This window comes from Herpailurus yagouaroundi, unplaced genomic scaffold (genome assembly GCF_014898765.1).
Source record: "Herpailurus yagouaroundi ecotype Mexico unplaced genomic scaffold, PumYag 208, whole genome shotgun sequence".
In the NCBI taxonomy this organism is placed as follows: Eukaryota; Metazoa; Chordata; class Mammalia; order Carnivora; family Felidae; genus Herpailurus; species Herpailurus yagouaroundi.
The window spans coordinates 10,170,873-10,183,036 of NW_024412439.1; the positions used below are offsets into that span (position 1 = coordinate 10,170,873).

Here is a 12,164-nt window from a genome sequence, read left to right on the forward strand (position 1 = left end):
CGCGGGGAGGCTGGCTCCCGGCGCTCCTGGCGCGAGGGTCAAAGCTGAGGCGACACACCTCACCGTGGGAGGGACTGGAGGGAGACCCGAAGTGGCCCCGGGACCGGAGACGCACCCCTGCCCGACCACACCCGACCTCAGAGGGCCATCACCCTGGCCTATCTGCAGACTCTGACCTTCAGTCCTGCCCTTCTGTTAGGCACCGTCGCGCCCCGCCCCGACCTAGTGTTGCGGAGGGGAAATCCCGGCCCCAGGGGAACTGCGAGTCCTTTCAGGCCCCTCTTGACATCCGAACCCAAGGCTTCTGCCCGCCCGCTCTTCCCCCACACCGCCCTGCATTCTGGGGAACCCTGGCGTCCTGCGCCCCGATCTTCTTTGCAGTGCCTTTGCAGGGACCGAAACGTCCACCCCCAGCTCTACAAGTCTGAGACTCAGGCGTCCCGCCCCCCTGCGCGGAGATGGTTTCCCTCTTTCCAGACGCCCCCGCGGCCCCCCGTTACCTGGTTCTGGGGTGTCCCAGGTGCTCAGGCTCCCCAAGGTCTCCCAGGGGGTCGAGCGGCCCCCCCCTCTCCCAGGCCGGGGCTGGGGGGGGCCGCTCCGCCCCGTGGCGCAGTTGGATTTTCCAACACAAACACCGCCCCCCCTGCGCCCCAGCCCCGCCCCCTTCCCTTGGTCCCGCCTCCCCTCGCGCCGAAGTCCCCCCCCTCTCGGGCCCCGCCCCTCCTCCTCCTGTGCCGCTCGCCTCAGCGCACGTGCCGAACAGGATACCCGGTGCCGGGTGCTGGGTGCAACCTACTGGGTCCGGCCCCGAGCCCTGCCGGACGAACCCCTATTCCATTCGGATCACGCGCGTTTCCCAAAATAAGCCCCGCCCCGCCCGCTCAAGTCCAGCCCCGAGATTTAGCCACACCCGGTTTAGGCCCCACAGCCCTGCCCCCTCGTTCAAGGCCACACCTCCCTCTTCCCAAGCTCCTTTCCCAGTCCAAAAGCAGTAGCTCGCAGGGGTTCGCTTCCTCTGTGAGATCCGGGCTTCCTCCCTCCCCAAACCCCCACCACCCCATTGAGAGGCTTAAGGCTTGTGGTTGCGGGTGTTTTCCTGCTCTGAGCTCCAAGACAATCCTTCCACCTTTATTAAAGGCTAGCCATCTCCAGGGCCCCATCCCCGCGGCGCGTTCAACCACGGCCAAGGCCAGAGTTAAGTCCAGCCCCGGTCCGAAGTGCATTATCAGTCTTGGCCCCTAGAGTCCCCGACCCTCCCTCAAGCGGGGAGGAAGAGGAGGCCTCCTCAGTTGTCCAGGCTCATGAGTAGAGCGGTGCCCCTCTTGATCCAGTGATCAGATGTCATGGTCCCGGACCGGAGGTCGATGCCAATGACGAAGGAGGCTCGGTCTGAGCTGCCTGCCCGGTTGGGATAGTAATAGCAGGGACAGGAGTACATGCCTGAGGGAGAGGAGAGGGGATGGGAGTCAGAGCGCTGGGGCCTCTGGGAGAGCAGGCACAGGTGTGGGGGGAGGGGCGGGGCAGAGCAGGGGTTGGGATCCAAACCCGGGGCGCCATCCCACCCTTGGCGCTCTTCTTTCGGCTTTCTGCCGGCCTGAAGTGGATGGTGGGCATGAGGCAGACGAGCTGCATGGGGTCCGCCTCCACCAGGCAGGAGTTCTTCCAGTCCCAGCCGGCGCCCTCCAGGTACAGGCCCCGGACCCACACGCCCTCCTGGGAAGACACGGGGAGAAGTCTGGACCCGAGGCTGCCAGCACCCCTGGCCTCTGGCCTCCCTTCTCCCTTGCCAACCAGCTGTTTCCCCCCTTTGCTCCCAGCGCCCTCCTCCACCAGACCCGCCTTTGCTCCCAGTCGGAGCACATCTGGCTCCCACCTTGGGTGGGTACACGAGGTTGCTGTCATCCACGGTGGAAACAATAAACTCCCAGGAGAGGCTGTCCACCGAAATCTGGGGATGGAAGGCGAGAATAAGGGAGGACCCCCAGAGAGGAGCGAGCCCAGGTGGCCAGCACCCCCCCCCCCCCCCCGTCACACTTAGCATGTGGCTCACGTTATTTTGGCGAGCTGAGGCCTGCAGCACGGCGGTGAGGAAGCCGGTGGGGAAGGTGAAGCCGGAAAGCCAGAAGATCACGGGGGGCCGGGCCCGGCTGGCCCACAGCTCAAACTGCTCCACACGTGTGGCCAAGTCCCGTGTCCACGAGGCCAGTGGCTTTTGTGAGGGATACGCCTGGGGGAGGGGGAGGCGGTGCGTGTGTACGCGTTCATTCGTTCACGCGTGCAAATCTTTACTTGGTGCGCTCGGGGCAGATAGGAGGAGATGTGGTGTCGGCCGGGTCCCCCGTTACGGCTGGCAAAGCTGTCTCCGAAAGCCCCCTCCCGGGAAAGAAGCATAAAGCGAGCACTAGTTAACCACGCCAGCAACAGCGCTGTCCAGTTACCATTAACGAAGCACCTACTGAGAGTTGCACACAGCACTAGGAATCCCTGACGCGTCTTCAGAGAGGTTAGTGACTCGCCCTAAGTCCCTGAGTTAATAACCGCAAAGCCAGTCTGTGAACGGCAGAGCCAGCTTTCAGATTTGAATCTGTCTGGCTCCAAAACCCAGGCTCCCTGGTTTTGCTCCTACAACCGGGAGGCTGGGGGCACCGGGGCCAGAGGTCAGCTCATTGTTGCAGGAGGATCGACAGCCAGGTCATCTTGCCTTCCCCCAGAGTGGCGGGACATGGGCGTCGAAGATGCAGTTGAAAATCTCTTCCAGGCTTGTAGACATGACGATGAGGCCCTGGATGCCTTTTTCTAGATCTGTCAGGGAACACCTGGGCAGGGTGAGGTGGGAGCTTAGAGAAGGGCCTGGCAGAGCCATCTCAGGTGGGGGGCTGGGGGGCGCCTTTCCTCCCACCCCCTCCCCACCGAGCCCCTCTCCATCTTACAGGATGGTCTCCATAAGCTTGTTGTATCTCTGGATTTCCTGCAGAAGGACCACGTTGAGGGGGGAGGGGTCCATGGCCAGCAGTTTCCGGGTCCCCTCATAGTCGATCATTTCAGGGATTTTCTGTTTCACATCTGCAGCCAGCTCGAGGACCTGACCCGGCAGGGGCTCTGAGTGGGGGGCCTCTCTCCTCCCCGCACCCCCACTCCCCCCGCCCCTGAACCCGGCATCCACCCCTGCCTACCTTCTCTTCTCGGCTCTGGCCTCCCGCCCTGGTGGGTGTAATCTGGGGTTGCAGGGACAGCAGAGTCTCAAAGAGAGTCCGCGCCTCAGTGATCTGGGAGGCCACATCCGCATTGGGGTGCTGGCCAAAGGCCTCAGGGGGGTCCATGGTGGGCAACATGCTGATGTACTCCTTGTAAGAGGCCAGAGTCCCATCTTTGGGGATGAAGTAAGTCTCCAGTGCTGACAACCTGGCGACCCACAGCATAATTCTCACCACGCTGTGGGCCACACTCTGGGGCTTCGGCGCCAGGCCAAGACCCTGGCCCCTCTGCAGGCGCGTGTGCCCCCTGCGTCCAGCTCCCTGCACCTGCTCCCCTCCCGGCCCCACGAACCCCCCCCCCCCCGGCCTCCTGGCCTCCCCTCCAACGCTCCGCTCCCCGCAACCCCAGTCCTGCCACCTGGTCTGCCGGGTGTCCTCTGGCCCCCTGTTCGGTGCCACCTCCCCCTCACCGGTAGAAGGGGGTTGAGAGAGTCTGGTCACAGAAATAGTCGTTGATGTAGGTGGTGAGCAGCCGCCGGTCCCAGTCATCGGTGACGTGCCCGCCGTAGTTGACGCCGGCGATGAGGTACTTGAGGGCATCCCAGGGTGTCTCCTCATACTCCTCCAGGTAGAGACTCAGCAAGTTCTCCGACACCTGTGCGTGGTCCCAGCCCCCACCCCCACCCCCACACACAGTTAGGGGAGGAACTGCCCTCGGTGGCAGGGGCGGGGCGGGGCGGGGCGGGGCGGGGCGGGGGGGGGGAGGGGGAGGAGCCGCAAGGCGGGAAGTGTGAGGAGACGGGGCGCTGGGATGCCGGCCCCCTGCTGGCACAAACCTCAAAGTCAGAGTCATTGAAGCCGTAGACGATGTTCCAGCCGAGCTGCAGGAACTTTTTGCGCTCCAGCAACACGGAATGGAAGAAGCAGAGGGCAAACAGAAGCTTCTTATACTTGGCAGGTTTGGAGCAGCGGGAAAACTGCGATTCCGTCATCAGCTGGTAGAGGCGCGTCATGTTGGCCTTTAGGCCCTGGGGACAGTGCAGCGCGGAGGTGGGGTGACGTGCATCGTGCCAAGCCCTGCCGGTAGCACCGCCACAGTTGTGGAGGCTGCTTACTGCACAAGGGCACTGGCCGAAGAGGTCAGTGAGGGCTGCAGTGCAGCCCTTGACCTGCGCGCCAGGATGTGCACCGATTCACAGGACCGGGTGGGTGCCTTTCTCTAACTTGCACGCGGGCACTGTGTGGGCTACTGGGAGCTCTGCCTCCTTGTCCCCCCCCTTTTGATCCTCTCAGCCATGATGTTCTCGACGGCGGGCAGGCCGGCTCGATTTGGGAATACCAGAAAACATGAGGACCTATCCGTGCAACTATTAATGGACAAAAACGTACACCATTAGGTACAGAGGTTCAGTGTAGATTAGAGGAGCCGTAGGGTATCGTCGAGGAGGGGCATGCCACGTGATAGATTTATCAGGCTTCGAGAACAGGTCGGGATTTGGACTAAGTCTCACAAACGGGAAGGAGGTCACCAGGCCGAGAGGAGGGCATCGGTCTCCTGGAGATGGAAAGAATTGAGGGAATAAAGGCACGAAGGGGAGAATAAGTAAGGAGATGGGTCTAACTGAAGTCAAGCTCGAGGACTCAGGTGGCGTCAGAAGGGCCGTGATTCACCAGGAGTCACAGGGCCACTTTCTGTCTCGAGTACTACCGCAGTAGGTTGAAACGGTGCTTTAAGAAGCCCCGTCTATGAGGGACACAATGGAGTCGGGACAATATGTAAGCACGAATATTGTCATTTAGAACATCAAAATATGTAACGTGTCTAGGAATAAGTCCAGTGAAAATGTACAAATCTTCATAGAGAGAATGACAAAACTTTATTGAAATAAAGATTACGTGGAGAGAGACGTACTATAATCATGGATCGGGAGACTCGATCTACCCAAGACGTTGATTTCCTGCAAAGTGATCCACAGGGTTTTGTTTGTGGAACTTGACAAGCTAATTCCAACATTTCTGCTGGAGAATCAAAGACCATGGCATAGCCTGAAGAAGAATGAGGTAGAGAGACTTGCCTCACCAGCTATCACGCATTATTATGGAGCCAAACAGGAACTGAGACGGTACATACTGACCTGAATATAAACAACCTGACCAGTGAACAGAGATAAAGGGCCCAGAAACCTAGGTGTGTGTAAAGGGGAGTTAAGGCCTGGCAGGCATCGAACATCGCAAGGGTGATGGTGGGCTATTTGATGATGGTACTGGGAGAATGGGTTATCTACGTGGGGGGCTGGGGGGCAACAAAATTAGACTTCTGCCTCATCCCACACTCACAAGGATCCGTCTCAAGTGGTTAAGACACATGAATGTGAAAGTCAGGGTATAAAACTCTTTCTTTTTATGTCTGTTTATTTTTGAGAGGAAGAGAGAGTGAGCGAGCAGGGGAAGGACAGAGAGAGAGGGAGACACAGAATCCGAAGCAGGCTCCAGGCTCTGAGCTCTCGGCAGTAGGTTCGAGCCCGATGTGGGGCTCGAACTCACAAACCGTGAGGTCATGACCTGAGCCGAGGTCGGACGCTTAGCCGACGGAGCCGCCCAGGTGCCCCTATAAAACGGTTTTGAAGACAAGGGAGTGCCTTTACAACCTCGCAGTGAGCAAAGATTTCTTGAATGAGACCTAGGAGCACAAGCCATAAAGAAGAGAAGTCGGGGCGCCTGGGTGGCGCAGTCGGTTTATCGTCCGACTTCAGCCGGTTTTTGATTCCGCGGTCCGTGGGTTCGAGCCCCGCGTCGGGCTCTGGGCTGATGGCTCGGAGCCTGGAGCCTGTTTCCGATTCTGTGTCTCCCTCTCTCTCTCTGCCCCTCCCCCGTTCATGCTCTGTCTCTCTCTGTCCCAAAAATAAATAAACGTTGAAAAAAAAAAAAAAAGAGAAGAGCTAAATTCCATCTCATACAAATTAAGGATCTCTATTCACCAATAATAATAGTTAACAAGGCGGGGGGGGGGGAAGACAACCCGCAAAACACAAAGCGGACGAAGGATTAGGTTGTGGAGCATATGAGGAACCGTGAAACATAAGCAGCGTGAATCAATGTCAAGTACCCAGCGCTGAATGAAAGAAGCAAGGCACAGATGAATGTGTGTGTTAGCCAGACACACCTTGAGAAAAGTGGCTGCAGCCGAGTGGGGAGGGCGGTGGGAATGGGAATCATCTTTCTTACACAGGAAGATGGGCACACAGGTGTGTATTGAGTTGGGATCCATGGGGGCGCCTGGGTGGCTCAGTCGGTTGAGCATCCGACTTCGGCTCAGGTCGGGATCTCATAGTTGCTGGGTTCAAGCCCCACGTGGGGCTCTGTCGGGCTCTGTGCTGACAGCTCGGAGCCTGCTTCAGATCCTGTGTCTCCCTCTCTCTCTTCTCTCTGCCCCTGCCCCGCTCACGCTCTGTCTCTCAAAACTAAATAAAGATGTTTAAAATGTTTTCAAAAATGAATGGGGATCCTTTAGATCTTTGCATATATTTTAGAATTTTTTTTTTGAGAGAGAGGGTGCAAACAGGTGTAGGGGAGAGGAGTGGAGGGAGGCAGGGAGGGAGGGAGAGAGAGAATCCCAAGCAGGCCCTACACTCAGCGCGGAGCCTGATGCGGGGCTTGATCCCTTGACTCTGGGATCGTGATCGGAACTGAAATCAAGAGTCGGACGCTCAACGCACCGAGCCACCCAGGCACCCCCTCTCGTATTTTATATTCTTTTGTATCTGCTTAATATTTAATGAAAAGGAAAGGACTAGAAGGCAGGCAGTGATCCAACCAAGAATACCACTCCAGAATCGCACCCAAACCGGCGACTGGGGGCTGTGGTCGTGGGGACCTTCTTACTTGTAAGACTCGAATGAGCCCCCGTCCCCTTGACTATTGGGGCTGCTTTCGTGTATCCCGATGCAAACACTGGCCTCTTTCACAGGACAACAAAATTGCAATACCTGACCTAGAACAGATCCTGTGCTGGGGGAGAATTTTAAAAAGGACATGACCGGGTCCTTTACCACAATTGGAATATATAATAGATGGGGTTCAAACGCTCTATCCGTTTATTGAGGTTGGACAGCTGTGCTGTAGTGTGTATTGAAAAAAAATAAAAATCCTTCTCAGGATTGAGCCCTTTATGCCAAAATACACTGAAGTATTAGTGGGAAAAGACCATGATGTCTTTCCCAGTTTACTCTCGGCGTTCGGAGAAAGCATGTGTGCGTGGAGACGCAGAGAGAGATCAAATGATAAGCCCGGTGAGGCAAAATGTTAACAATGGAAGAGTCTGGGTAACGAGTCCACGGGTGTGAGGCTGTGAGGACATAGTGTTTGTGTTCTTCTTCTTCTGTTTTTGTTTGTTTGTTTGTTTGTTTGTTTGTTTGTTTGAAGTAGGCTCCAGGCCCAATGTGGGGCTTGAACTCAACACCCTGAGATCAAGGGTCATACTCTCTGCCAACGGAGCCAGCCAGGAACCCTAGAGTAGTCTTGTTCTTACAACTCTTGCGTAAGTTTCCAATGATTTCCAAGTAAAACATTTAAAAATAGTGCCCTCTTCCCTACGGAGAGAAATCCTGTTGCAAACAAGTATGCCGTGAACGTTCGGCCTTCCCTGAAGGTCTGGCTCACGCCCAGAGGTTCTGCAGACCCCGGGTGGTGAGGACAAATCTCCCCTGGGTGGAGCCAGGGCGAGCCGCCCCTCCCCCCGCCCCCCCCCCCCCCCCCCCCCCCACCCAGGCCGCCCCCAGATTCCAGGTGGCCTCCACCTTCTTATGCGGCCAGAAGTGGCACCTGCCTCCGCTCTGACACACCTGTGCCCCTCGCGGGGCGCTCGGCCAACAGGGGGCCCTCTAGCCACCAAGGCATACACCTTTCTTGGAAAGCAAAAGGAGGTTCTTCGAAAAACGGAGGCGCCGCTAACAGAACTGGGCCGAGGAGATCATCCGCGGTGGCGGGCTGGCCACCTGCTCCGAGAGTACGGGATTTATGGTTGTGGCGTGCCAGGAGGAAACGCCTCGTTGCCAGACAGAATTCAGACCCGGGAGTGCGTTTGCTTCCCGGGGCCAGAGACAAGGACTGGGCAGGATCAGGAAGAGGACAATTTCTCCATCGAGTTGTGAAAGGGGGAAACGGAGAATGAGCCAAGTTGGAGGTCAAGGACCAAGCCTGGAGATACGATCAGAGGCCAAGAGGAAAAGGAAACACGGGCGTGATAAGTGATGTGGCGGGAGACGGAGGGAGAACCCCAAGCGCGTGTCAGGGAAAGGGTGGGGGGACAGTTCACTGTGTCAACTGCCCCAAGGCAGGCGAGGAGGATTTACATGACGAAAGACGTGTGTCCAGACTTACTGGTTGAGTACCTATTACGTACAGGTGCTAGTCACAAGGTGAGCGAGACAGAGAGAGAGAGAGAGAGAGAGAAAAGATGTGTCCTCTGGCCTCGCGGAGTTTCCAGTCTAGAGAAGACAGCAGGCATTCGTCAGAACCAAACTCACACGGTAAAAAGGACCAGCAGGAAGGTTCTATGAGAGTGTTTCACTGGGATGCTGAGCTCAACGAGGAGGGCCGAGGCCTGAAGGGGCGAAGGAGGGGGCGGCGGGGTGGGGGTGGGGGTGCCCGGCAGCTGGTGCGGAAGCCTTGGGGCAGGACGGTGCAGAGTCTGGAGGAAGAGGAACAAGATATTTTAAGAACTGAGGGTGGAGCGAAGAGAGGGAAGGGAGAAGGGGTAGGTGGGGCCCAGAGGCACAGGGTGGGGGGAGGGGGGCTCACAGGCCGGGTCAGCAAGGGTTTCCGTCTTGACTAAAAGCACCGAAAAGCTACTCGAGTGGCGTAAGCAGAGGTGAACAGGGGGGGACACAGGAACGTGATCGGTGTGGCTGCATTCAGTGGTGACCTCCGGGCTGGAGAAAACCATTTCAGCAGAGCTGGAGGGAGAAGGGCCGGAAGCTCGGGGCACTGGGGAGAGGTGGAAGGAAATGCTGGGAGGCAGGAAGGTCCTGTGGACTAGCTGTTTACCCTCTGTGCCTCAGTTTCCTCTCTGTAAAATGGGGGCGACGGTGCCTACCTGATAGGGTGTGTGTGTTCTAAACGAATTTGGTAAAGGGACGATGCCGGGCATGGGTGAGCGGCTAGCGGCGTTAGAGATTACCGCTCTGTGCTAAGAGCCTGGCGCACGGAGGGAAGAGGCGAGGGGGGGGGGTCTCTCGAGAGGGGAGCAGAGCCCGAAGGCCAGGCGGCTGTTAAGGCTGGGCCTCCCGCTGGCGCCGGCCGCAACAGAGCCAGCCGGGCCAGCAGCGCGGCCGGCGCCGTACCTTTGGCGGTTCCGTGGTCATCTTGATGCCGGCCTGCAGGACGGAGATGGGGAAGTCCGGGTGGGGGCTGGAGCTGAGCCAGAGGCGGAAGGAAGGGTGAGGTTCTTCCACCTGCAGCCGCTCTACCAGCTTGTCCAGGCTGGGCATCCAAGACAGCGACAGGTGGCAGTTAGCTAGGAACACCCAGTGTCCTGCAAGGGGGCACTGGATTCAGCGGGAGCCCTTCCCCGAGCCCCGCGTGTCCCCACGCGTCGCCCCCCGATTCCGCGCGTGTCGGGGGAAGGGGTCCCGGGAGCCCTCTGGAGGAGTGGGGGCTGCGGCCACGGTAGCGTGACGGAGGCCGGGGCTTCCGGGGAGTAAGACGCGCACCAGGGATGGGGGGGGGGAGCAGGACGGGACACTGACCCTGAAGGACCCCCTCTCGCAGGAGCCGGGCGGCAATGGGGGCCTGGCCCTGGCCCAGGGACAGGGCGTGGAAACGCTGGGCCATGCCCATGTGCTCCGCCAGCTGGAGCAGGGCGCCGGAGGGGTCCACACCGGGAGACAGGATGAACACCAGCGGGGTGCGTGGGGTCGAATCCTCCAGAACCTGACAGAAGCACGGGGTGTGAGAAGGCCACGCGAGGCGGGGCGGGGTCGGGGGAGCGGGGACTGCCCAAGAGCAGAGGTTGGGGGCACCGCAGAGCGAGGCAGGAAGGACCGGGCGTGCGGGGGGGGGGGGGGGGGGGGGGCCAAGGAGGAAACCAAGCCACTGACCAGTTTCATGTTGAGCACGGGCGGCTCCACGAAGCGGGAGCCGAGGTTGGAGACGATGAACGAGGCGACACAGAAGGCCACCCGGTCCTGGCGCAGGGAGCGCACGATCAGCATTCGCTGCATCTCATTGCAGGCGTTTTCCCACTCGCCTGGGGACGGAGAGGGACGGAGAGGGCCGGGAGGCAGACGCTCGGAGGGGACACGGGGACAGGGACAGGGAACGAGGGGAAGGGCCCGGCGGGGAGGGGGCACCTGGCAGCATGGCCTTCTCCGGGGTGGCGCTGGTATACCACAGGTGCCAGTCACGAGGGTATTGCTCGAAGGAGTTCATGAGCCCGTGGAAGTTGGTCAGTTTGTCCAGCTCTGTGATGTTGTCCCAGTAGGCGTCGGCGAGCCAGCTCGTACACGGGTTATCCATCTGGCCCTCGCGATCCAGGACCTGGGCAAGGAGAGAGGAGGAAGGGGACTGACCGGAACCCCTCCAAAGCATTTAATGATGAGACCCTGCATCGGGCACCACGAGGAAAGGACTATGGGAGTCCCAGAGGCACTGGGCTCTGCCTGGACTGGGGAAGTCAGTTGGAGGGGGGGTGGGTGGGGGGGCGGGGCAGGGTCTCCCCGGCACCGAGCCGACACCTCTTGGTGCAAATTTGGGGAGCTGGCGCCCTCTGCTGGCTTTCTGGTGACACTGTCTCTCGCCCTAATGACCTCGCCCTGCAGAAAGGCCCCTTCCCTTCTTCACCCTCTTCAGCAAATACTCACTGCTCACCCACTGTGTGTTTTCTGAGCACTGGGATGCGGCGCTGAATATAAAGGGCACATATCTCTGCCCCTGAGGGGCTTATTTTCCAACATGGGAGGGCAGACGATGAGCCAAAGGCATAAACAATTAAGTTATCCAGTGCTAGGTAAAGATGGCAAGGTTGCGCCAGAGTAGAATGAGTTGAAGAGCATACAAAAGATTGGGAGTTCTGGGGGTAGTTTGAAGTATTAAATAGGAAAGTCAAGGAGGCCTCGGGGAGGCGCAATCTGAGTCCAGCGTTAAAGTTGGTGAGTGGGAGCTGCGGGCGCACCTGTGGCAGAAGGGACAGCGAATGCAGGAGCCCTGGAGGGGGGTGGGGCAGGGCAGGCCATGGGAGGTGACACCAGGGAGGTGGGCATGCTGACACACTGGGGGTGGGGAGCAGTGGGAGGCTCTTAGTTATTGGTAACCCGGATGAGAGGAGAAGTGCCCGGCATTGTCCAGGAGGGTGGAGAGAGGCCAGCCCAGGAAACGTGGTGTCACTGTCTAGCAGGTGTTTTTAAATTTGTTTTTAAAGTTTATTCATTTTTGAGAGAGAGAGAGAGAGAGAGAGAGAGAGAGAGAGAGAGAGTATGAGCAGAGGAGGGGCAGAGAGAGAAGGAGACCCAGAATCTGAAGCAGGCTCCAGGCTCCAAGCTGTCAGCACAGAGCCCGATGCGGGGCTCGAACCCACAGACCGTGAGATCATGACCTGAGCCGAAGTTGGACGCTTAACTGACTGAGCCACCCAGGCACCCCTGTCTGGCAGTTTTAAGGGCCTAATGGATTTAAAGGGAGTCCATTCGGTGTGGGAGTGTTTTTCTCCAGCTAGGCCCAGCCTCCTGGGCCACACAGGAACAGGAGAGCAAGATCCAGCCAGAGTGGTGGTTTCGCCAAGCAAAAGCAATACGGGACTGGGCGCTGAGGGTGCCTGTGGGGGGGGGAGCATGTAACGGTGACCATGGAACCCAGGCCGGGAAAGGAGGGGCTTGAGCAGCAGTGAAAGAGGCGAGAGACCACACCTGTCAGTGGGTCACAGGTAAGAGGGGCCCCAAATCCTCACCTGTAATGTGAGAGGCCCCCCCCCCCCCC

General features: G+C 58.8%; 1 protein-coding gene across 1 annotated transcript in view; it reads right to left on the reverse strand.

The window, feature by feature from the left end:
• Positions 1-1,285: 1,285 nt before the first annotated feature.
• DNAH2 (dynein axonemal heavy chain 2) overlaps positions 1,286-12,164 on the reverse strand; it is a 101,596-nt gene continuing 90,717 nt past the window's right edge. The window contains exons 66-78 of the mRNA XM_040452939.1: positions 10,544-10,776; positions 10,292-10,440; positions 9,941-10,124; positions 9,536-9,726; positions 4,031-4,222; positions 3,665-3,849; positions 3,174-3,402; positions 2,931-3,082; positions 2,702-2,816; positions 2,051-2,227; positions 1,874-1,948; positions 1,563-1,713; positions 1,286-1,440 (exon numbers count right to left, since the gene is read on the reverse strand). Of these exons, the coding sequence (XP_040308873.1) occupies positions 1,286-1,440; positions 1,563-1,713; positions 1,874-1,948; positions 2,051-2,227; positions 2,702-2,816; positions 2,931-3,082; positions 3,174-3,402; positions 3,665-3,849; positions 4,031-4,222; positions 9,536-9,726; positions 9,941-10,124; positions 10,292-10,440; positions 10,544-10,776 (2,188 nt within the window). The remainder of the gene's footprint in view (positions 1,441-1,562; positions 1,714-1,873; positions 1,949-2,050; positions 2,228-2,701; positions 2,817-2,930; positions 3,083-3,173; positions 3,403-3,664; positions 3,850-4,030; positions 4,223-9,535; positions 9,727-9,940; positions 10,125-10,291; positions 10,441-10,543; positions 10,777-12,164) is intronic.